The sequence below is a fragment of the Aotus nancymaae genome, unplaced genomic scaffold (genome assembly GCF_030222135.1).
Source record: "Aotus nancymaae isolate 86718 unplaced genomic scaffold, 86718_ANA_hifiasm-v0.15.2.pri h1tg000019l, whole genome shotgun sequence".
NCBI classification, from domain to species: domain Eukaryota; kingdom Metazoa; phylum Chordata; class Mammalia; order Primates; family Aotidae; genus Aotus; species Aotus nancymaae.
In genome coordinates, this window is record NW_026988431.1 from 21,031,133 (window position 1) to 21,056,860 (window position 25,728).

The 25,728-nt window shown below is 42.7% G+C and overlaps 1 protein-coding gene across 2 annotated transcripts in view; it reads right to left on the reverse strand.

Moving 5' to 3' along the window:
- Positions 1-25,728, reverse strand: part of KAT2B (lysine acetyltransferase 2B) — a 108,041-nt gene that overhangs the window by 79,393 nt on the left and 2,920 nt on the right. Inside the window, exon 1 of one of the 2 annotated variants that reach the window (XM_012466720.3) lies at positions 24,549-24,712. The exons of the other annotated variant lie outside the window; for it this stretch is intronic. Within the exon in view, the coding sequence (XP_012322143.1) occupies positions 24,549-24,575 (27 nt within the window). The 5' untranslated portion in view covers positions 24,576-24,712. Of the gene's footprint in view, positions 1-24,548; positions 24,713-25,728 lie in introns of those variants that run through there. 2 annotated transcript variants of the gene reach the window in all.

A 25,728-nucleotide genomic window follows, 5' to 3' on the forward strand; every position in this document is an offset into this window, starting at 1 on the left:
TCACGCCTGTAATTCCAGCACTTCAGGAGGCCAAGGCAGGCAGATCACCCGAGTTCAGGGGTTCAAGAGCAGCCTGACCAATATGGTGAAACCCCATCTCTACTAAAAATACAAAAATTATCCAAGCGTCGTGGCACACACCTGTAGTCCCAGCAACTCAGGAGGCTGAGGCAGGAGAATCACTTGAACCCAGGAGGCAGAGGTTAGTGAGCCAAGATCATGCCACTGCACAACAGACTGGGCGACAGAGCGAGACTCTGTCTCAAAAAAAAAAAAAATACAAAAAAATATAAAAATTAGCCAGGCATAGCGGTTCATGCCTGATTCCAGCTACTTAGGTGGCTGAGGTAGGAGAATCACTTGAACCCGGGAGGCACAGGTTGCAGTGAGCTAAGATTGCACCACTGCACTCTGGCCTGGGCAACAGAGACCCTGTCTCAAAAAAAGAAGAAAAGAAATTAAGCCAGACAGGACAGGCACAGGTAATCCCAGCACTTTGGGAGGCTAAGGCAGGCAGAACACCTGAGGTCAGGAGTTCGAGACCAGCCTGGCCAACATGGTAATAACCCGTCTCTACTAAAAATACAAAATTTAGCCAGGCGTGGTAGTGGGTACCTGTAATACCAGCTACTTGGGAGGCTGAGGCAGGAGAATCACTTGAAGCTGAGAGGTGGAGGTTACAGTGAGCTGAGATCACGCCACTGCACTCCAGCCTGGGTGACAGAGTGAGACCCTGTCTCAAAATTTAAAATAATAATAATAATAAATAAAATAAAGAATTCAAGGCTCTAAAATTTTTCTTCCTATAGGCTTGCTTATAAAACTCCTCCTTGCCCTGAGATTCATGCTAACAAATAACAAGCTTTAAATTCTTGGAGAAGACAATACAGAGTTTTAGAGATGTAGATCTTAACTTCATTATTGCAACAGACTAAGCTCAGTCAGCCCAGGAAAAAAAAGTTTATTGATGCCCCTTCTTGTCTTAACATGACAGAGAATAATGGCCGTGTTCACTAGGGGCTCGTAAATGGGCGAGTCACAAATCTCATGGCAGGGGGATTTGTAATAATAAGGCCTTATATTCCCCCTACTCAGTAAAAAAAAAGAGTTACATCTTCAGTATTAACCACACGTGTTGAAACCACTTGTGATAGAGTGCTTAATGGATTCTACCATATAATAAACACTGATGCTTAAAAATGTAACTGAATAAAGATCTTTTCTTTCAAAATTGGCTGACTGTACTTCTTCCACTGAGTCTTGGGATCCCAGTACAAAGTAGATTTTTATTTCTTTTGTTCATAATGACTGAGACTTTCCAAACAAATTGACATTCCCTGAAAACTAAGAAGACTGAAGAGAGGGAGAAAATATGGGGCGAAACACTGAGAAGCATAAAAGTTTTGTCAGCTCCACAGCACTCCAACTGTGCTGTCCAAGATGTGGCAGCCAGCCACAAGTGAATACTTAGTCCTTAAAAACTGGCAACAAAAATTGAGATGTGTTATAAGTGTTTGAAAATACACACTGAATTTCAAAGACTTAGTGCAAAAAAAGAATGTTAAAATATCCTATTAAGAATTATTTTATATTGATTACATATTGTAATGATAATATATTGAACTATTCACTTAAATATTAGAATTAATAAAATTTAATTTTTGGCTTTTCTGATTTTTTTTAATGCAGCACAGTGAGTTGAATAGTGTGTGCCCTGAAGTTCATGTCTGATCCAGATGCAGTGGCTCACGCCTGTAATCCCAGCACTTTGGGAGGCCGAAGTGGGAGGATCACCCAAGGTCAGGAGTTTGAGACCAACCTGGCCAACATAGTAAAACCCTGTCTCTATGAAAAACACAAAAATTAGCCAGGCATGGCAGCACTCGCCTGTAGTCCTAACTACTCAGGAAGCTAAGGCAGGAGAATTGCTTAAACTCAGAAGGCCAAAGTTGCAGTGAGCCAAGATGGCACCACTGCACTCCAAGGTGACAGAGCAAGACTATGTCTCAAAAAAAAATAATAATAATAATAATAAAGTTCATGTTCCCCTGGAACCTCAGAATGAGACCATATTTGGAAATAGGGACGTTGTAGATGTGATCAGTTAAGGAGCTGCAGATGAAATTATCCTGGATTTAGATGAAGCCCTAAAACCAATGACTGGTGTTTTCCTAAGAGAAAGGAAAAGGAGATTTGGAGACAGAGACACAGACAAACAGGAAAGAAGGCCAAGTGAAGACAGAAGCAGAGGCTGGATCTCACTATAAGAGAGACGAGGATCTATAATCCCAGTACTTTGGGAGGCCAAGGTGCGCGGACCACCAGAGGTCAGGAGTTTGAGACCAGCCTGACCAACATGGAGAAACCCCATCTCTACTAAAAGTACAAAATTAGCTTGGCATGGTGGCGCACGCCTGTAATCCCAGCTACTCAGGAGGCTGAGGCAGGAGAATTGCTTGAACCCAGAGGTGGAGTTTGCAGTGAGCTGAGATTGCGCCATTGCACTCCAGCCTGGGCAACAAGAATGAAACTTCGACTCAAAAAAAAAAAAGAGAGACCAGGGTCTCACTACAAGCCAAAGAACGCTGCCAAGGATTGCCAAGCACCATCAGATGCTAGGAAGAGGCAAGGAAGGATTCTTCCAGAGCCTTCAGGAGTGTGGCCCAGATGATACCTTGATCTCAGACTTTCAGCCTCCAAAACTGTGAGAAAAAAAAACCAAAAAACCCCTATTTGTTGTTTTAAGCCACATATTTTATGGTTATTTGTTATGGCGGCCCTAAGAAACTAATGCACAGGGCTACTAGAAAATGTTAAATAATATATGTGGCTCCCATATTCCTATTGGACATTAATGAACTAGACTATAAAGGGACTCCATCCCCAAGCCCCAGGTCTTCACTATGGACCCTAACAGTTTAAGCACAGAATAGTCTCAGTATCCCTAAGTGGTCCTAACTAGTTAAAGTTATACCCTATTGATATATCCAAGAGTCCCTTGAGTTTTCCTTGTTTCAGGATTTTTTGTAGGATATGAAAATTGGTTCTTAAACATGTGCACACTCCATGGCACACCTAACAACCTAAGTGTACAAAATTTTTAATATATATGGGACTCATTGCTTGAATTGCTAAAAAGGACACACTATGTCCTTAAAAAAAAAATTCAATGCTCTTATCCTTGACTGCCAGCAAAGCATTTTCTGCCTAGTTTTCTGAGCTGCTGCTACCATGCCCTCCACTTTGGCCTTCATCTCCCCATTCCAATGTTCAGGCCTGGCCACTGTTCTTTGAGGTAAGAGGTCTCCTTTCAAAACACCTTTCCCATGTCTCTCCTTAATTAGGCATGACAGCTGCTGTCTAAGGGAACTCCCAAGGGAGTTGGCCTTGCAGCTTTAACAAAGTACCAGCTGAAGGACAACCTTTTAGGGAGTGCACTGCCAAGCCAATTACTGTAGCAGCTAGCAACCTGGGCACAGGGAGGGGCAGCTACCCAGATGACTTCATCTCCCCCAAGAGCAAGTCTCTGCAGACAGTGCAGAGCCAAGAAGGAAGAAAAGGGCACTGCACTACTTTCAACAGGACTGGGATAATGTTTTTATCCCAATAGGATCCAGGGTTAGAGATCATATAGTATGTAACTGATTTTGTCATAGTATGCAGAAACCAGGATGGATGATGAGAAAGAAGTTAAACTGGATAAACAAGTGGTCACAACCCAGATTACAGACAGACAAGGAGTGGGGTGCTCACAGTTCACTCAGTGTGAATGAGTGAGATGGGTGTGAGGACATTTGAGTGACATCCGGAGGAACAGGAGAAAGACAGCCAGCCGTCTAGCAGGATTCTGTCGTGCTTAAAATACTGGAAAGTCACATTTGTTGGAAAACTTAAATCAGTGTCAGAGATGTCCCACAGCAAGAACATGCTGATGGAAAATTTATTCAGTATAACTGTGAATCCGACATTTATTTAGCACCTAAAATGAAAAATGTGCTTGTATAAGTATTCTTATCCCACCCTATGTAAGGAAAGTATAAATTACTGCCATTATTAATAGAGAAAGCTGAGGCCCTAGGTGATAAGAGACTTGCCTGGAGTTACTCACTCTACCCTGCAGAAGCACAAAGTGTGTCCAGGCAGGTAATTGGCACTGTGGTTGTGAGTGAGGAAGGCCCTACTCTTATTCACTACCTCTCTGCATGCTGGATAAAGGCATAATGTTTAAATGTCAAGGACCAAAACCATAACTTCACATCCAATAAGATATCTCTAACCAAAAGGGCAGAAAGGAGGAGTAAGTCTGGTGTTCTATCGCACAGCAGAGTGACTATAGTTAACAATAACATATTGCATATTACGAAATAGCTAGAAGAGAGAATTTTGAATGTTCTTATCACAAAGAAATGACAAGTGATTGAGGTGATGAACATGCTAATTACACTGATTTGCCCATTACACAATGTACACATGTTTCGAAACACCACACTATACCCCCATGAATATGAACAATTATTATCTGTCAATTCAACACAAATAAATTCTTTTTTCAAAAGGGGCAGACAATAACAAATTATCAGGATGTGAAAAATTGGAATTCTCATATAGTGTTTGTGGATGTAACAAGGTATAGCCACTTTGGAAAATAGTTTGCTAGCTTCTTATAGACCAATGGAACAGAATAGACAGCCCAGAAATAAACCCTCACAGATATGGTCAAGTGATTTTGACAAGCGTGCCAAGACCATTCAATAGAGAAAGGGCAGTCTTTTCAACAAATGGTGCTGGAAAAACTAGGTATCTGTGTGCAAAAGAATGAAGTTGGACCTTTAGCTAACAACACACACAAAAATTTACTCAAAATAGATGAAAGACCTCAACATAAAACTACAAATCTCTTAGAAGAAAATACAGAAAAAAACTTCATGATAATTGATTAGGCAATGGTGTCTTGGATATAACACCAAAAGCACAGACAGGTCAGGTGTGGTGGCACACATGTATAATCCCAGCACTTTGGAAGGCATAAGCAGAAGGATCACTTGAGGTCAGGAGTTCAAGACCAGCCTAGGCAACAAACAAGACTCCATCTCTACAAAAATTTTAAAAATTAGCTGGATGTAGTGGTGCACACCTATACTCACACCACTCAGAAGGCTGAGGCAGGCAGATAACTTGAGGCTAGCAGTTCGAGGCAGCAATGAGCCATGACTGTGCTACTGCACTCCAGCCCAAGCAACAGAACAAGATCCTTTCTCAAAATAAATAACAAAAACACAGTCAACAAAAGAAAAACAGATAAACTGGAATTCGTAAAAACTTTAAATTTCTGTGCACCAAAAGACATTCTCAACACAGTGAAAAGGCAACCCAGAGAATGGGAGAAAATATTTGCAAACTATATATTTGATAAGGGGTTAATATCTATAATATATAAAGAATACCTACAACTCAACAACAACAATAACAACAAAATTTTAAAATGGGCAAACAACTTGAGCTGATACTTCTCCAATGAAGATATACAAATGGCCAAAAAACACATGAAAAGATGGTCAACATCATTAATAATTATGAAAATGGGCCAGGCATGGTGGCTCACACCTGTAGTCACAGTACTTTGGGAGGCCGAGACAGGTGGATAACCTGAGGTCAGGAGTTCAAGACCAGTCTGGCCAATATGGCAAAACCCCATCTCTACTAAAAACACAAAAATTGGCTGGGCATGGTGGCACATGCCTGTAATCTCAGCTACTAGGGAAGTTGAGGCAAGAGAATCACTTGAAACCTGGAGGCAGACGTTGCAGTGAGCCGATAGATATCACACCACTGCACTCCAGCATGGGTGACAGAGCAACACCCCATCTCAAAAAAAAAAATTATGAAAATGCAAATCAAAACTACAATGAGATACCACCTCACTCCCATTAGCATGGCTGCTACAAAAAAAAAAAAAAGAGAGAAAACAGTGTTGGAGAGGATGTAGAGAAACTGGAAACCTTGTGTGTTGCTGCTGAAAATGTAAAATGGCACGGCTGCTATGGAAACAGTATGACAGTTCCTCAAAATATTAGAAATGGAATTACCATATGATGCAGCAATTCCACTTCTGGGTATATACCCAAAAGAACTGAAAGTAGGAAGTCAAAGAAATATTTGGACACCCACGTTCTAGCATCATTATTAAGCCCAATAGTAAAAAGGTGCAAGCAACCCCAGCATCCCTTAAGAGATGAATAAATAAGTAAAACGTAGTAGATACATTCAAAGGGCTAGTATATAACCTTAAAAAGAAAGGCATCTCTGACACGTGCCACAACTTGAATGAAACTTGAGGATGTTATGCTAAGTGAAATAGTCACAAAATGGCAAATACAGTATGATTCCACTTAGATGAGGTGCCTATGGTGGCCAAATTCATAGAGATAGGAATGGTGGTTGCCAAGGGGTTGGAGGAAGGAAGAGGGAGTTACTGTTTAATGAATACAGAGTTTCAGTTTTGCAAGCTGAACAGTGTTCTATGGATGGATGGTGGTGATGATTGCACAATAACATGAATTTCTTAATAGCAATGAACTAGACACTTAAAAACAGTCCAGATGGTAAATTTTATATTATGTATACTTTACCACAGTGTTGTTGTTGTTGTTGTTTTGAGAACGGGTCTCACTCTTGTCACCTAGCACTGCAGTGGCATGATCACAGCTTACTACAATCTCCACCTCCTGGGCTCAAGCAATCCTCCAACCTCAGCCTCCTGAGTAGGCAGGACCACAGGCATGTACCACTAGATGTAGCTAATTTTTATTTTATTTTGGTAGAGATAGGGTCTTACTATGTAACTCATGCTAGTCTCAAATTCCTGGGCTCAAGTGACCTCCCACCTCAGCCTCCCAAAGTGCTGAAACTATAGGCATGAGCCACCATGCCCAGCATTACCAAAATTTTTTTTTAAAGAAACAACACATTTTTCAAAAAGTTAAACATAAATTTACCACATGACCCAGCAAATCCACTCCTAAGTATCTACCCAAGAGAAACAGAAACATATCCATACTAAGACTTGCATGCAGATGCCTCAGCAACATTATCCACGATAGTCAAAAGGCAGAAATAATCTAAATGCCCATCAACTAGTTAACGCATCAGCAAAATGTGTTCTAGCCATATAACAGATTATAACTTGCAAAGAAAAATAAAGAAGTGCTGACATATGCTACAGCACGGATGCATCTCAAACACATTACACTCAGCATAAGAAGCCAGTCATAAAAGACCACATACTGTATACTTCCATTTACCTGACTATCCAGGAAAGGCAAATTTATATGGACAGAAAGATGAGTGGTCATCTGGGGTTGGGCATAGGAACAGGGTTAACTGTAAGTGGACCTGAGGATCTTTTGGAGGTGATGGAAACCTGCTAAAAAGTAGACTGTGGTGATGATTGCGCAACTCGTCAATTTCTTAAAAATCACTGAATTGTACATTTAAAACTAGATAATTTTATGGTACCTAAATTATAACTCATAAAGTTGTATTTTATTTTCTCCTTCTTCTTTTTTTTTTTTAATCAACCATGAATTAAACTTGTATTTTAAAAGGCAAAAACTGATAGCAACTATCACTTCAAAGATGGGTCTTCTGAAAAGTTTCCCCAAAGTGCGTCCCAGAATTGGGGCTTCTTTTCTCGTCACAAATTAAGGGACCTTTATTAAGATACACTTACAATTTAAAAAAAAAGTGAAGGTGTCCTGTTTTTGAAATTAGTGGAGAGTTTGAAACAATTAAAACTTCCTAATAATAAAGACTGGTGTTGCTGGTATTCGTTTTGGGATTCCCTACTTCAGCAAGTCTGACTTGCTGAAGTTCAACTTTCTGGTCTTTTCACAAATTCATTGGAGCCAAACTGGAACTGAAGAGAATTTCTGGGCTGGGTGTGGTGGCTCATGCCTGTAATGCCAACCCTTTGAGAGGCTGGGGCAGGAATATCACTTGAGGCCAAGAATTAGAGACCAGCCTGGGAAACACAGCCAGGCCCCATCTCTACAAAAAATAAAATCAGCCAGGCATGGTGGCTTGCACTTGTAGTCCCAGCAATTTAGAAGGCAGGAGGATGTCTTGTGCCCAGGAGGTGGAGGCTACAGTGAACTACGATGGTGCCACTGCACTCCAGCCAGGGTGACAGAACAAGACCCTGTCTCTAAAATAATTAATTAATTCAAGTGAATTCCTAGATAGTTATTCTAGTTCCCTTCTTAAAACTGCCGCATAAGCCAGGTGCGATAGCTCACGCCTGTAATTCCAACACTTTGGGAGGCCGAAGCAGGTGGATTACTTGAGGTCAGGAGTTCAAGACCAGCCTGGCTAACATGGTGAAACCTGGTCTCTACTAAAAATACAAATAATTAGCCAGGAATGGTGGAGCATGTCTGTAATCCCAGCTACTTGGGAAGTTGAGGGAGGAAATCATTTGAACCTGGGAGGCGGAAGGTGCAGTGAGCAGAGATTGTGCCACTGCACTCCAGCCTGGGCAACAGAGCAAGACTCCATCTCAAAAAAAAAAACAAATAAAAACTGCCATATAACATGTAAGACATAGCTTAAGGGTGGGGGAAGGAGACTAAGCGTTTCTGAAAATGGTTATTAAAAGGGAGTAAGAAGAGAGATAGGCAACGGGGGAGGACTGTGGGGACAGGATTTAAAATTTCATTTGCTACTATTGCAAACTGAGTTTTCCACTTAACTGTGTACATGTATTTGAAAACAACATTTTTGTTTCATTTGGTTTGGTTGTTTGGTTTTATTCTCGAAACAGAGTGAGAGTCTATCTCACCCAGGCTGGAGTGCAGTGGTATGGTGATCTCAGTTCACTGCAACCTCTGCCTCTTGGGTTCAAGCAATTCTCCTGCCTCAGTCTCCTGAGTAGCTGGGACTACTAGACACATGCCACTATATCCAGCTAATTTTTGTATTTTTAGTAGAGATGGGGTTTCACCATATTGGCCAGGCTGATCTCCAATTCCTGACCTCGTGATCCACTCGCCTCAGCCTCCCAAAGTGCTGGGATTACAGGTATGAGCCACACGTCCAGCAAGATATTTTAATTATATTTTAAAACAACAACAACTGGAGTCCACTATAAGCAGCTGGGATTGCCAAAAGTTTTCTCTTTGGAAGTGAGTAGTTTGAATTATGCTGATATAATTTGGAGTAGCGCTTCTCAAACCCCAATCTCTTCAGGAATCACCTGGAGATCTCATCAAAACGGAAGATTAAGATTCAGTGGGTGTCAGGTGGAACCTGAGATTCTACATTTCTAAAAGTTCCTGGGTGAGGACTACTCTGAGTAGCAAACATTTGAAGAGATAAAGATGGTTTGACTTCAGCAACACCTTTCTCCACTCCCTGAATTAACTTTAGCTTTTCATATACAGATTAAATGGTTCAGTAATCCTCCCTGGGACATAAGCCCTTTATCTTTCTCCACTGTGTGACAATCCTTCCAGTTTACACAGTTGTACCTGGAAGGCCAACAGAAGATATCATAATGCTATGACTTCAAGCTGGGGTTTTAAAACTATGGGTCCTTTAAAATCTGGCACGTTTGTCCAGATGAGGTGGCTCATGCCTGTTATCCCAGCACTTTGGGAGGCTGAGGCGAGCGGATCACGAGGTCAGGAGTTGGAGACCAGCCTGGCCAATATGGTGAAACCCCATCTCTACTAAAAATACAAAAATTAGCCGGGCGTGGTGGCATGCCCCTGTAATCCCAGCTACTCAGGAGGCTAAGGCACAAGAATCACTTGAACCTGGGAGGCAAAAAAAAAAAAAAAATCTGGCACAAGTGAAAAGAGGAAAGGGTTACCAGGTGGGGGTCGGAGTTCCCTTAGGCGAACAAAACTGCCTGGGATTGAGATGGAAATAGAATTATAAGGGAGAAAAGATAACTGGTGCAGTAACTCACTATGAGAAGCATCTCTGAAAACCTTAAATTTTTTTTTTGAAATGAAATCTCGCTCCATCACCCAGGCTGTGGTGCAGTGGCGCGATCTCCGCTCACTGCAATGTCCGCCTCCCGGATTCAAGCAATTCTCCTACCTCAGCCCCCCGAGTAGCTGGGATTACAGGTGCCTGCCAACACGCTCGGCTAATTTTTGTATTTTCAGTAGAGATGGGGTTTCACCATGTTGGCCAGGCTAGTCTTGAACTCCTGACCTCAGGTGATCCGCCTGCCTCAGCCTCCCAAAGTGCTAGGATTACAGGTGTGAGCCACCACGTGTGGCTGAATACCTTAATTTACAGTGCCATTTTGGTCTGTAAAGCCACAGGGAACAAAAAAAAACAAATACTAAAGAGAGTGGTCAAGGCTACAGAAGGAGAGTGAAAAGCGTATCATGAGGAAATGACCCAAGACAAAACAACCCAGGTATAAATAAACATGTCATTCAAATTCTTCTCATCTATTCTCATCCATGCTCTCCAGGGTTACTCCAACATCAAATCAACAGAAAATCTTCATGACATCCCTGTCTGGAAGAAATCCTTGTGTTTATGCTGTAGTTCAATAAGAAACTGCCCTCCCTTTGCTAAATATTATAATTAGGTCTGGCTAACTGAAAGGTCTGGAACCCCCTTGGCCGGCTCTCCCGAGATGCTGGAATGGCTCCAGTGGCTACCAAATAGCCTAGGGGCTGACCAGACCCTTCATTACATCTGAATGACCTTTCCAGGAGCCAATCTAAGCATGCATTACCCCCGGAAAGGCCTCAGGAGGTCCTCAGTGACAGCGGGGCCTAGAAACTAGTACCCTGCAATGCTAAACCCAAAACAATTTCTTTCAATTTAATACACACACACAGAATTTATCAGAAATTATCTGTCAAAATGCCAAAGCAGTCAGCTCAGTCTTCGACACAGTGGAAAGATCTGTCAAACTGCTTGGCTAGCACTGAGCAGTTCAGACAACCAGCTGACTAACAGAATTTTTCATTCTTCCGCCTGTTGTTTTGGCACCAAGTCAATCAGGATGAGCAAAGTAAATAGTGCCATATATGTTGTTTCCTTGGACAGCTCACGTTCTCATGGTATCAGTCATCATTTGAGATGACAATTCTCAAATCCACATAACCAGCCCAACCTGTCAAGCAGAACTTCCAGCCCTCATTGTCAACTGCCTACATCCAGCATTTCTGCCCAGTAAGTTTTACAAAAAGACTTGCCCTCCATCCTAATACTCCCTTTTCATCTACCCTATTCTCTTTGTTGGCAATATCCTTTTCCCAGCTCCTAAGGTTAATCTGCCCTCAATGCCCTCATCCAGGCCATCTGATTCTTCTTTAAACTTTCTCAGATCTATACCTTCTCTATTCTCATTGCCAGGGCCCCAGTTCAGGCCCTTATCAGCCAACTAGAAGAAATACTTCCTCCCCTCTTCCAATTCATTCCTCCACTTCCAACCCTCCTCCTAATACCGGCTCACATCACTCTACTCTAAAATGCCACTTAATAACATCAAGCATTTGTGTTTGCTACTTTCCAAGGCAACTGCAGTCCAAATCATGTTATTTTTTCCTCCCAACAACCCTGTAGGACAAGTAACTCAATGCTTGGAGAAGGGGTGTGGCTTGCCTGAGTTCACCCAGCTGGCAAAGAGCAAGGAGCCAACACCAAAACCTAGAACTCCTCTGTGGCATTCTAAAATCCTTGTGCCTCCTCCTTCTTAAAGAGCAAAGACACTATTATCAAATGGATTCAGTTCAAAATTCTCTACCTAAAATTCAAGACCTTCTATGAACTTTCTTCCTAACCTAGCAGACCCTGTCTCCCAGTTTCTCTTTACCCGCATTTCTTTTTACCTCCAAGTTTGCTAGCCTCTTTATTAAGAACAATAATTATTATTTAGCATTGTTTTTAATTATAATAGTAACTGACATCTATGGGGCATTCAGAACGTTCCAGATTCTATACCAAGTTGCTAAATACATTATCTCAGTTTATCATCAAAAAGCATTTGTCAATGGAGGGACGGAGAAAAAAAGAAAAAAAAACAGCATTTGTCTATTAACAGACATACTAATGTATCACCTCTGACAACTCTGAAGAGTTCTATTCTGACCCAAACCTGCTTCTCCTATGGTATTCTCTATCTTGGTAGATGGAACTACCATCCATTCAGTTACTTAGGCCAAAAACCTAGACACTATCCTTCATTTCTGTCTTTTCATCAGCTCCTCCCCCATAACAAATTAAGTCCTACTGCCTCTACCCTCACAATACAGCCCAAACTAATTCTCACCCCTCCCTTCCTACTACCCTAGCCCAAGACACCATCCACTTATACCTAGACTACAATAACTTCCAACTGGCCCTCTTTATCTATTGTTTCTCTCATATACTTTATTCTTCAGCCAGAGGGGTCACTTCAAAACGGAAATCTAATTTGAATTCACTGGAAACAGCTCAGATGTCCCTAACAGGTCAACAGATAGGCAAACTTATACGTCCATACAGCAGAATACTCCTCAGCAATAAACAGAAATTAACTACCAACGCATCCAACAACATGGATTAATCTCAAAAATATACTGAGTGGAAAGCACAGTATGTACTATGTGGTACTATTTATATGAAAAATAGCTAAATTAACTTAAAGTGACACAAATCGAATCAGTGGTTGCTTCCTCGGGAGAGAGATGGGAATGGCAAGGACCAGGAGGAAATTTTCTAGGGAGATAGAAAAGTTCTGTGTCTTGATATGTATTTGTTGAAACTTATCAGAACTAAAGATTTTAACATCATTGTGTAAAAATTATATGTTGGCAGTCTGGCTCCCATTTATCCCTTCCAACTAATCTCCTACACTCATTCCCCTACCCCACCCACCTCCATTTAGCCACACTGTTCTCCTGACAGGCCTCGTACAAGCCAAACCACTTCTGGCCCAAAGTCTTTGCATGGCACCCTCTTCCTCACTTCTTATCATGCAGGCCTCGGTCCGTGTTCCTTCTGCAGAAAGACTTTCCTGGGCATGTATCTAAAGGAATTCCCCAGGCATTCTTATTTAATTCTCTGTTTTCGCTCTGCAAGAATAAGGACCCATCTGTCATTGTATCTCCAGCATCTAAATCAGCACCTGGCACACTGAATAACAATTTGTTGAGTGAACGGAAAAAGTTGACATATATAGCTATCTCCATATTATAGCTGCGAAATCTGAGGCTTGTAAAGCGTTAGTAACCTCCCATAGTCACACATCAGGGTTCAAACCCAGGCAGTCTGGTGTCCAGGTCCATGTTCTAAATTACTCTCATTTCTGGCTCACATCAGTTTTGCTTCTCTGCCTGGTTTTACTCCATTCCCTCTACCTGGGCTGGGCCTCTCTCCCACCCTTTCACCTGCCCCCTAGTTCATGATGGTTTCTCTCTGCATTGACTTCATGCATGATTATTCATTTTAATTTGTGCTTCACTCCATATCTGTCTCCTCAAAAGAAAAGGACTCCTTGTGGCTTTTGCTTCCTTTTGCACATATAGCAGAGAAATGGCCACAGGCCCCTAACTGGTGCTCACAGACATGTTCCTTTAGAGGTGGGATGAGTCAGGTAGTCCTGTGAGTATGTACAAATCCTGAGTTACATGACTCACTTCATTATTTCGAAGTATGCTGACCTTGGCGTCTTTGGCATTCTGCCATCTAGTTTCAACACCAGCTTGTTAGAGCTGATGCAAATTGGCACTGCCACCATCAATCACTATGATATTACTCAGGTCTCATCCTTGTACTTCTGAAATCTCCTGCATACCACACAAACCTCGCAAAAGGTTGCACAAGCCAAGAGTATGCAATGCATGGCGACTGATTAGGATGGCGTGGAATTTAATGGAAGCATCCCCATACAACTTCGCCTGAGGTCACTGACAAGATTACCCTAAACCTCCTCCTGAGCTCAAGTGATATATTGTTCCTAGTGAATCATCAGAAACATTATTCACACTTTTTTCCTAAGTAAATACATCCAACTCCTTCACACCTGTAATCCCAGCACTTTGGGAGGGGGAGGCAGGCGGATCACGAAGTCAGGAGTTCCAGACCAGCCTGACCAATATGGTGAAACCCCATCTCTACTAAAAATACCAAAATTAGCCGGGCATCGTGGCACACATCTGTATTCCCAGCAACTCAAGAAGCTGAGGCAGGAGAATTGCTTGAATCTGGGAGGCGGAGGTTAGTGAGCCTAGATCATACCACTGCACTCCAGCCTGGGCGACAGAGCAAGATTCTGTCTCAAAAAAGAAAAACAAAACAAATAATAATAATAACAAGCCTAAGGCTGGGTGCAGTGGCTCATGCCTGTAATCCCAGCACTCTGGGAGGCCGAGGCAGGTGGATCACTTGAGGTCAGGAGTTCAAAACCAGCCTGGCCAACATGGCAAGACCCCATCTCTACTAAAAATACAAAAATCAGCCAGGTGTGGTGGTGCATGCCTATAATCCCAGCTACTCGGGAAACTGAAGCAGGATAATCATTTGAACCTGGGAGGTGGAGGTTGTAGTGAGCCAAGATTGCACCACTGCACTCCAGCCTGGAAGACTGAGTGAGACTCCATCTCAAAAAATAAAATAAAATAAAAATAAAAATAAATATATAAGCCTAAACAGTAAAAGAACAATTAAAGAAAGTCTATTGGGCCGGGCGCAGTGGCTCACGCCTGTAATCCCAGCACTTTGGGAGGCCGAGGCGGGTGGATCACGAGGTCAAGAGATCGAGACCATCCTGGTCAACATGGTGAACCCTCGTCTCTACTAAACATATAAAAAATTAGCCGAGCATGGTGGTGCATGCCTGTAGTCCCAGCTAATCGGGAGGCTGAGGCAGGAGAATTGCTTGAACCCAGGAGGCGGAGGTTGCGGTGAGCCGAGATTGCGCCATTGCACTCCAGCCTGGGTAACAAGAGCGAAACTCCGTCTCAAAAAAAAAAAAAAAAAGAAAGTCTATTGTAGACTTTAAAGTGGGCCACAAAGTAACAAAAAATATAAATAATAGTTTTAAAAATGCCTTCAGGCCAGGCGCTGTGGCTCACACCTGTAATCCCAGAACTTTGGGAGGCATCAGATCACAAGGTCAGGAGTTCGAGACCACCTGGCTAATATGGTGAAACCCCATCTCTACTAAAAATACAAAAATTAGCCAGGTGTGGTGGTGCACTTCTGAGTCCCAGCTACTCAGGAGGCTGAGACAGGAAAATTACTTGAACCCAGGAGGTAGAGGGTGCAGTGAGCTAATATCAAGCCATTGCACTCCAGCCTAAGTGACAGAGCAAGACTCTGTCTCAAAAAAAATAAAGAAGGCTTTATATACAATTTATTTTTTTAAGTTTACTAATATAATACAGACTTCTAGAATGTATGTTAAAACTTTTTCTCACTTCATAGCTTTTAATTCACTGATCTCATAACACTCATGATACTTTTGTGAGTTTGTTTTGTCTTGTTTTTTGAAACAGGGTCTCCCTCTATCACCCAGGCTAGAGTATAGCAGCACACTCACGGCTCACCGCAGCCCCGACCTCCGGACTCAAGTGATCCTCCTGCCTCAGCCTCCCAAGTAGTCGGGATTACAGACACACGCCACCATGCCCAGGTAATTTTTGTATTTTTGTAGAGATGGGGTCTCATTATGTTGCCCAGGCTGGTCTCAAACTCTTGAGCTCAAACAATCTGCTCACCTTGGTCTCCCAAAAGTGGGATCCCACACCTAGGATTACAGGTGTGAGCCACCATTCCTGGCCTTGAGGATTTAATTGTAACTTGCAGAAGAGAAAACAGCGGTTGGACAAGTTCACATCATTCACTCAGTAGATTAAAATATAGGTGATTCCTCTTTGCTTGATTTTGTAGATGTTCAGGCCATCAGATAAGCATTGCTTGTCATCAAATCTGCCATGAACCGAGGGGAACCACCCTTAGCTATGAGTAGGTGTTGTTCCAGCCCCAGCTGGAGGCTGTTTTGCTGCAGACCACAAAGCTAGCTACTAAACCTCCCTGAACCCTAGTTTCCCCATCTTTCTTTCTTTTCTTTTCTTTTTTTTTTTTTTTTTAAAGAGACAGGGTCTCTCTCTGTAGCCCAGGCTGGATTACCATCTCAGCCTCCTGAAGTGCTGGAATTACAGGCATAAGCCACCATGCCTGGCCATCTTTAAAACACAGCTTCCTTTCCTCCAATCTCACAAAGCCTATGAATATCAAATTACCTATTTCCTCAATAAATATTCAAGTGCCTACTATGTGCAAGGTATGATCCACCTGGGATATGAATTTAATGGAAGCATCCCACACAACTTGTCTGTTTCCCTTGTGGGCTCCATGAACCCAAATCTCTGCTTCATGGAGCTTCTATTGTCATTAAGGGAAATAGACAAGAAATCATTTTTTAAAATACAATTTCCAAATATTAATAAGTGCAGTAAAGGAAAACAAAACGAGATAAGATTATAGAGTGATAGATGGGGTGCCACTACTTTAGACCAGAGTCAGGAAGGCTTCTCTGAGAAGTTGGCATTTAAGAACAGACTGGAATGAGGCTTTGAGAACAAGATACAGAGCTATAGAGGAGAGAAAAACGTGCAAAGCAGCAGGTAACTACATGCACAATTAGGTGCTAGAGATGAATGTGATTCAAAATTATAAAGGACTCGATTCCATTTCAATTATAAGTAGGTGATAAATTATCTTAAAAAGTTTGAACAGGAGATACCTGAGCAGAAATCTTCTAAAGCAGCCCATAGAATTTAATGTTAAATGAATGAATAAATGGCGACAGATATAACACCCCATGTGTGCAAACACACAATCTTTAAGTAAATTCCCATTTTGTTAATATATCAATGACAGAAAAGACTAATTTATAAGTGAATGGTTCATATGAAGCCATTACACAACAAGCTCATATATTCAACATGACTTTTCAGGAACAGTTATGAAAAATCTATGTGGAGCTGTAGAGTAATCTTTGTTTCTCATTGCCATTCCTGCAGAGAGGGTGGCATTTAATGGCCTCAGCAGGTAGTTCTAGAGAACACGGGAATGAGTGTTCTCTTTCCAACATCTCTATCAACTAGGCCCACATAACAAAGATGGCACTGCCCACTGGAGCTTTATGTACTGGGCTCTGGCCAGCCTTTTAGGAAACCTGCCATCACTCTCAACATGTATGGTTCTGCACGACTCACAGACAACAATGTCTAACAACTCTAGTCATCTTCCAGAACCAGGGACCGGTGGCAACAGGATTTCATAGGAATATTTACCAGTAAGGACTCACCAATACAGACTCCAGGGGAGAAGGAACTGTGAAGACTAAACATACCACCAGCTGTGACATCATCAGCCCACCTGCACCCACCTCCTCATCATCCTGCCTCTCTCTTCCTTTCCATTCCTTATCTACATCTAACTGGCCAAGTACTCCTCCTTGATTTCTTTCTTTCTTTTTTTGTTTTTGAGACAGAGCATTGCTGTCTACAGTACCACTGTACTATACCCAGGTTACAGTACAGTGGTGCAATCTTGGTTCACTGTAACCTTTGCCTCCTGGGTTCAAGCCATTCTCATGCCTCAGCTTCCCTAGTAGCTGGGACTACAGGTATGTGCCACCATGCCCAGTTAATTTTTGGGTTTTAGTAGAAACAGGGTTTTGTCATGTTGGCCAGACTGGTCTCAATCTCCTGGCCTCAAGTGATCCACTCACCTCAGCCTCTCAAAGTGCTGGTATTATCGGTATGAGCCACTGTGCCTGGCCACCTCCTTGATTTCTTTTTTTTATTTTTTATTTTTTTTTGAGATGGAGTTTCACTCTTGTTGCCCAGGCTGGAGTGCAATGGCGCATTCTCGGCTCACCGCAACCTCCGCCTCTTGGGTTCAAGCAATTCTCCTGTCTCAGCCTCCCAAGTAGCTGGGATTACAGGCATGTGCCACCACATCTGGCTAATTTTTTGTATTTTTAGTAGAGACGGGGTTTCACCATGTTGGCCAGGATCCTTGATTTCTTATCCACATTCCTACCCTCCTAGGTTCTTCCGAATTTGCCTATCAAATACTCATCCTTTCTTTTAAAAGCCTAGTTAAGATTCATTCCATGAGGTTGTCCACATCCAATGACTTCCATCCTGAAAACTGCTGGCAATGTTTTCATTTTTTAATTTAAAAACATGTGTCTTTACAAACTACTGCTATACACAACAACATAGATGCATCTGACAGACATAATGTTGAGTGAAAGAAACCAGACACAAATAATTCATATCATATGATTCAATTTACGTAAACTTTAAGAACAGACAAAACTAATCTCTGGTAATAGAAGTCAGAATAAGGAATACCAGGAGTGGGGAGGAGGCACAAGAGAACCCTCCAAGATGCTGGAAATGTCCTACAGCTTTATCTAAGTGGTAGTTGCATAGACATAGACATATGTAAAAATTAATAGTGCTATAAACATAATTTGAGCCCTTTACTGTGTGCATGATGCAACTAAAAGGTTTTTTTAATGACTCCTTTTTATCATATTGAGATACTGTTGTGTGAACAGTCTTGGGGGACTTCTAAATTTTTTTTTTAAGACAGGGTCTCACTTCATCAGCCAGGCTAGAGTTCAGTGGCGTGATCTCAGCTCACTGCAATCTCCACCTCCCAGGCTCAAGTCTTCCTCCCACCTCAGCCTTCCGAGTAGATGAGACTACAGGCACAAGCCACCATGCCCTGCTAATATTTGTATTTTTAGTAGAGATGGGGGTCTCACCATGTTGCCCAGGCTGGTCTTGAACTCCTGAGCTCAAGCAATCACCTGCCTCAGCCTCCCAAATGCTGGAATTATAAGCGTGAGCCACCATGCCCAGCAGGACTTCTAAATTTTCAAGACAGTCAATTTCTTCACTTTCTGACACATTTGGCACTTTCTAAGTAGGTATCTCTAAGTAGGTAGCCTAAGTAGGTATCTCTTTCATCTTCCTTCAACGGGGAATTCTATTGGGGCAGGACAGTGACCAGTCTTGACTGTCAGCTTTAAAACAATCGATAGCATGTATATGTCTGTTCTGGGACAGCAAAAAAGAATGCTTATTTTGTTTACTTTATGGCCTACAGAGGCTCAACGGACAAGAAAATCCTTTGAACATACCTCTCGATTGGAGTAAAATAAATGTCAAATGAAAGCAGTAGAATGCCTAAAATAAATAAAATCCTCTCCAGAAACCATTTGGAAGAAAAGCAACCCCATCCACCCCCATGAAAAGGTTTTGGAAGAGGAGGCAAAACGGTGCACAAAAAGGAGGATCTACCTGGGCCGGCGCTTTCCTGAGTAAGCGCTGCAGCTTGAAGAGGTCACTTAACCTCTTTGGGTCTCAGTTCCCTGCTAGTAAAATGACCTCCTTTACCTTCTCCCTCCCCGGGTGGAAGAATCAAATGATGTGAGACGTAACACTTTGGCAAACACACAAACCGTTAATACCAATGGAATGTTTTTTACAAATAAAATTAAATAGACATTGTGGAATGCCTAGGTTCCAAGAACTTTCACATATGCTCAAGTATTTAATCTTCACAATAAGTGAATGAGGTGGCACGTGGATTCCTACTTCACCAAGGAGGAAACCGAAACTAGGCAGTTAAGGGGCTGCCCAAGAGCACCCAGCATAGGGGAAGGAAGTGAGGATTCCCCTCTTTTTCTCCCCATGTGCGAGTAGCCAATGGCCTGTTCTAATTCCCCATTTGAATCAGATGACCACAGCAGAAAAGCACCATGGAAGAGTAGGAAACTTGACAATTTTTCCTAAATAGCCACTTTTCTCTTAACGAGAGACTAAATCAGAAGCCACTGAGCCTTGAAAATCCTAATTTTATTGGCACTACATGGAGTATTCATCTGAGAAGCAGATGTGCTGACTGCTCCCAGGCATCTCACAGGAAAGTATGTATTTCACCCTCCATAGTCACCATGACGGGTCAGACCCTATGGATTTACTTAACAATCACAGAATTAAATCTGGCTAACACCGGTAGGCAACTGGATTTAAATCTGCTGGGTGATTTTTAAAAACAAAACAAAACAAAAACCTTAAACTGTGCTACATCACAAATCACAAAACAATCCTCAGCAGATTTTGCTGTTTTGCCCTGTAAACTACTTTCTCAGTTATATAAAACTACAAATTGCAATCTGAAGGCTTTGCAGGCTTGAATTTCCATCTTCTCTGAAAATTTCTGAGGACACAGAATTAAATTTGGACAACTTTCTCTTAGGCTTTTTGTATTGTGCCTGCCAAATGAAACATTTTTTTCCTGTGCATGCTTGGCTTTATGATACTTACCACGTTTTACAGAAATCACCACATGATATAATTGTATGCAATAAACTTATGTGGCTAAAGACTGATCTTTTAAAACAACATCTCATCCACCTCCCTCCATGTTTTGTATTTTGCTGTGACAATATTGTCTATTGGAAGAGTCGCCAAAAAGATATTTCTAATTTGGTTTCTGTTTGCAAACCAACAACCAATTTGATACAAAATATCACTTTAAAAAGGTAGTCATGGGCCAGGTGTGGAGGTTCACGCCTGTAATCCCAGCACTTTGGGAGGCCCAGGTGGGCAGATCACTTGAGGTCAGGACTCCAAGACCAGCCTGACCAACATGGTGAAACCCCATCTCTACTAAAAATACAAAAAATTAGTAAGGCATGGTGGTGCTTGCCTGTAATCTCATATACTTAGGAGGCTGACGCAGGCAAATCGCTTGAACCAGGGAGGCAGAGGTTGCAGCGAGCCGAGATCATGCCATTACATTCCAGCCTGGGTGACAGAGTGAGACGCCATCTCAAAAAAAAAAAAAAAAAGGTACTCATGGCAAGAGGAAACTTTTGGGGGATGGAAGAAGTCGTAACACTAGATTGTGGTGATGGATGCACAACTGCATACATTAACTCAAAAGCAGCTGACAGCATAGTTACAGTGGGCAAGTTTTATGATCTATAAATTATACTGCAATAAAACTGTTTAAAATATAGGCCCGTAATTCACAAAGTGAGATTTTTCAGATTTTAAGTGTTACTAAAATTCATATTAAAAGCATTGCTTTAGGCTAGGCATGGCAGTTCATGCCTGTAATCCCAGTACTTTGGAAGGCTAAGGCAGGCCAATCGCTGGAGTCTAGGAGTTCAAGACCAACCTATTGCACATAGTGAAACCCTGGTTGGTGAAACATCTCTATAAAAAATGCAAAAATTGCCCAGGTACAGTGACATGCACCTGTGGTCCCATCTACTTGGGAGACTGGGGTGGCAGGATCACCTAAGCCCAGGTAGGTGGAGGCTGCAGTGAGCTGTGATGGTGCCACTGCACTCCAGTCTATGAAGCAGAGAAAGACCTGGCCTCAAAAAAAAAAACAACATCATTTTTTTTCTTCCTGTGCTGCAAAGATATTTGTCTAAAACAGACATTCTCAACTTCTCCACTATTAACATTCTGGGCCAGATAATTCTTTGTTGTGGGGAGCTGTCCCGTGCATCGTGGGATGTTGAGCAACATTCCTGGCCTCCACTCACTAGGTGCCAGTTGCATTCCCTCCTCCCAACTGCAAAGACTGAAAATGTCTCCAGACATTGTCAAATGTCCCCTGGGAGACTAAATAGCTCCTGGGTAAGAGCCACTGCTCTATATGCTGACAATTGAAAAAGAAATTTGCTCTCTGGGGGCGTGACTGACAAATACAAAGGCATTGGGGGGCGCTCTACAACTCTAAGGCTTGTCTAGTGCCCCACCCACCAGCCCTTGGCCAACAGAGGATGCTTTTTCTTTTACAGTGGTACCTCTACCTCTGCTCTCTGTATATTCTATAGTCAATGCTACTCCTAGATTATAAATCATCATTATTATTATTTTGAGACAAGGTCTAGTGCAGTAGCATAATCTCAGCTCACTGTAACTTCTGCCTCCCGGGCTCAAGCCATCCTCCCACCTCAGCCTCCTGAGTAGATGGGACTACAGGCACCCACCACCATGCCCGGCTAATTTTTGTAGAGACAGAGTTTCACCATGTTGCCTAGGCTGGTCTCGAACTCGTGAGCTCAAGCTATCCGTCTGCCTTGGCGTCCCAAACTGCCGGGATTATAGGAATGAGTCACCATGCCCTGGCCCTATTTTTTTAATTAAAACTAATTTTATAGTCCTGTGCCCATGTAACTCCTTAAATGTGGCACCCTGCCCAGAATCCAAGCAACTGAGTTCTCCATAAATGCTTTGTGGCCACTGACTCTAATATATGAGTAAAGCACCAGGCAATTCAGTTTAGCCAGCATTAACCCAGCATCTTTATGTTCTAGGAATTCTGGGGACACTTTTTTCTTTTAACTTTAAGGTTGAAGTCATGATCACCATCTTACACATGCCGTAATCGAGGCTCAGAGAAAAACTAAGTGACTTGTGCCCAAGATCATACAAGTGGCAGAGCTGGGGTGGATTCAGGACTGAGTCTGTTGCTCTTTCTTGACTTCCAAGTGAACAGTGTCTCTCCTACCTTGTAAGGGCTTGCCATGGGCAAGACACCATGCTGGACATCTAATACAGTCCATTTTAAATCCTCACTGTTACGCCACGAAGGGGGTAGCATCATTCCTTTACAGACAGGGAAATAAAGGCTGAAGTGAAGTCCTCGTCCAAAGTCGCAGAGCTGGATATCCCCATATTTGAACACAGATTGGTCTGAACTCTGAAGCCCATGTTCTTAGCCACTATACCCTATTGTCTCCCCTTACATATTAATATAAATGACCTGTTCCTTTAGGAAGGGTTAGTCAATGGGTTTTGTTTCTCTTTTGAAGTTAGTAGATGATACACTTTAATTCAAGAAGATTTGGATTTGGCCTACTCATAAATTCACTTGAGGTTTCTTTTATAACATTAAAAACCCAGTCCCAAGGGGGCACTGTAGTCCCAGCTACCCAAGAGGCTGAGGTGGGAGGATCACCTGAGTCAATGAGTTCTAGGCTGCAGTGAGCTATGATCGTTGCCATTGCACCTAAGGCTGGGCAACAGGGCAAGACTCTGTCTCTAAAATAAATAAATAAACAAACAAACAAACAAATAAAATAGGCCAGGTGTAGTGAATCACATCTGTAATGCACTTTGGGAGGTCGACGCAGGCAGACTGCTTGAGCCCAGGAGTTCAAAACCAGCCTCACAAACATGGCGAAACCCGATCTCTACCAAGAAAATACAAAAATTAGCTGGGTGTGGTGGTGTATGCCTGTGGTCTCAGCCACTCAGGAGGCTGAGGTAGAAGGACCATTTGAGCCTGGGAGGCAGAGGTTGCAGTAAGCCAAGATGACACCACTGTACTCCTCCTGCCTGGGTGACAGAGTGAGACCCTGTCTCAAAAAATAAATAAATAACCGAATCCTATCAATACCTGTGGGATGCCTAAAATTGTCCTATATGACAAATCTCGTCTACCCAATTGTCAAGAAGGGATTAAGTTAAAATTCTACAACTGCTATCTATTATCACGGCTAATCATTTCTTCCATTTTCTCTTCTGTGGTTCATTCACTCAGTCAATAACCACATCACTAAGAATCTATTCAGAGATTCTAAATGCATGTCAAATAATCATACAAATCATAAAAATCACAATAAAAGCACCAGGAAGAGAACAGATGAGTTTGTGTAATATCTAATGGAAAGACTGCTGGCTGGGGGTTGCAGGGTGGGGGCGGCAGTAAAGGAAAGGCAAGGAATCTAAGTTCTATAGGAAGGATTGGGAGTTAATTTTCAAGTGCAGAAAGAGCTTCCAGTCGCCGTGAACAGCATATGCAAAGCCCCTCACCTCCTCCGCCCCACCCACTCTCCAGACGAAAGGAAACCATGCACTTAAAGCCTTGATAAGGAGCCACAGGCAGCAGTAGCCAGGCCATGTAGACTCCAATAAAGAGAAATTAAAGGGCCTGAAGTAGGGGCATAACATGGTCAGACTGACTTTTTTTTTTTTTTTTTTTTTTTTTGAGACAGACACTTGCTCTATCGCCCAAGCTGGAGTACAGTGGCGCAATCACGGCTCACTGCAACCATACCACCACGTCTGGTTAATTTTTTATTTTCTGTAGAGACAGTCTCACTATATTGCCCAGGCTGGCCTCAAACTCCTGGACTCAAGTGATCTTCCCACCTCAGCCTCCCAAAGTGCGGGGATTACAGGTATGAACCACTGCTCCTGGCCTAGATCTACATTTTTAATGATCACTCTGACTGTGTCACACATGAGCAAAATGACTCTGAAGCAACCTTTACCAGGACACAGTTCAAAGATCTGGATCCTGCAAAACAAGTTTGTTTGTTGCTTTTTTCTTTTTTCCCTTTTTCTTTTCTCTGGGGTGTGGCACGTAACCCTGGCTATGAGTTAGCTACCTTATTTTTTGGTTTTGTTTGTGAAGTTTAAAGGCCAGATTTGTATCCAGCCTGGGACCTGTTTTTCTTTCAAAAGCCCCCAGTAACTTACCTTATCTCTTTCCAGATCCCTCCTCATTCTCTAATCTCTGTAATCTAACTTGCCAAGGGGCCTGTGGCAAAGGTAGAGCAATCCCTCCTTTTGGGCTCACTCGTATTAAGTGCAGAAACAAGCTGAAAGAAAACCACAGATTTTGCTGTCTCGCACTCCCTCGTACCCAATCAAGCCCAGTTAAAATTGTTTTCAAAAAAAGCAAATCTGAGATAGTGTCACTCCCCAGGTTAAGATTCCTGCACTCCTCAGTGCCCTCTTGGCCACACATCCCTCATTCCCAACCTGGTGGCCCTAGGCAACAAAGGTCTGGCTCCAGTTGGCCCACCTCCAAGCTTCCAGCACTGCTTTCAGTTTCTCCACTACAAGAAGCTCCACCCCACCCCACCCCACTCTGCCCTGCCAAGAGTTCTTAGCAGCCACTGACACTTCCTCCAGGAAGCCAATCCCACCCTACCAGTGCCCCAGCCTACGAACTGTCCTGCTCTGGGCCCGCAACTACTCCAAGAAAGCAGTTTTTCTGAACTTCTCTGTGATTTTGCTTCTGCCCTCCCCGCTAGGCCCCCAGCACGTGCATACACACATGCACTTGCGCACACACACACACAGTAACTCCTAAAGGACAAATTCTGTGTGTTATAGGCCCAGCACCTAGCACAATGCCTGGCACCCAGTTGGCAACCGTCTAAATATTTACTAAATAAATGGACACATTAAAATGAATATTTGGCTAGGCACAGGGGCTCATGCCTGTAATCCCAGCACTTTGGGAGGCCAAGGCGGGCAGATCACCTGAGGTTGGGAGTTCAAGACCAGCCTGACCAACATGGAGAAATCCCATCTCTACTAAAAATACAAAATTAGCCAGGCATGGTGGTGCATGCCTGTAATCCCAGCTACTCGGGAGGCTGAGGCAGGAGAATCCCTTGAACCCATGAGACGGAGCTTGCGGTGAGCCAAGATCATGCCATTGCACTCCAGCCTGGGAAACAAGAGCAAAATTCCATCTAAAAAAAAAAGGGGGGGAACACTTTCAGCCAGGCATGGTGGCCATGCCTATAATCCCAGCACTTTTGGAAGCCAAGATGGGCTGATGGCTTGGGCCCAGGAATTTGAGAACAGCCTGGGCAACGAGGTGAACCCAATCTCTACAAATAATACAAATATATACATACAGCTA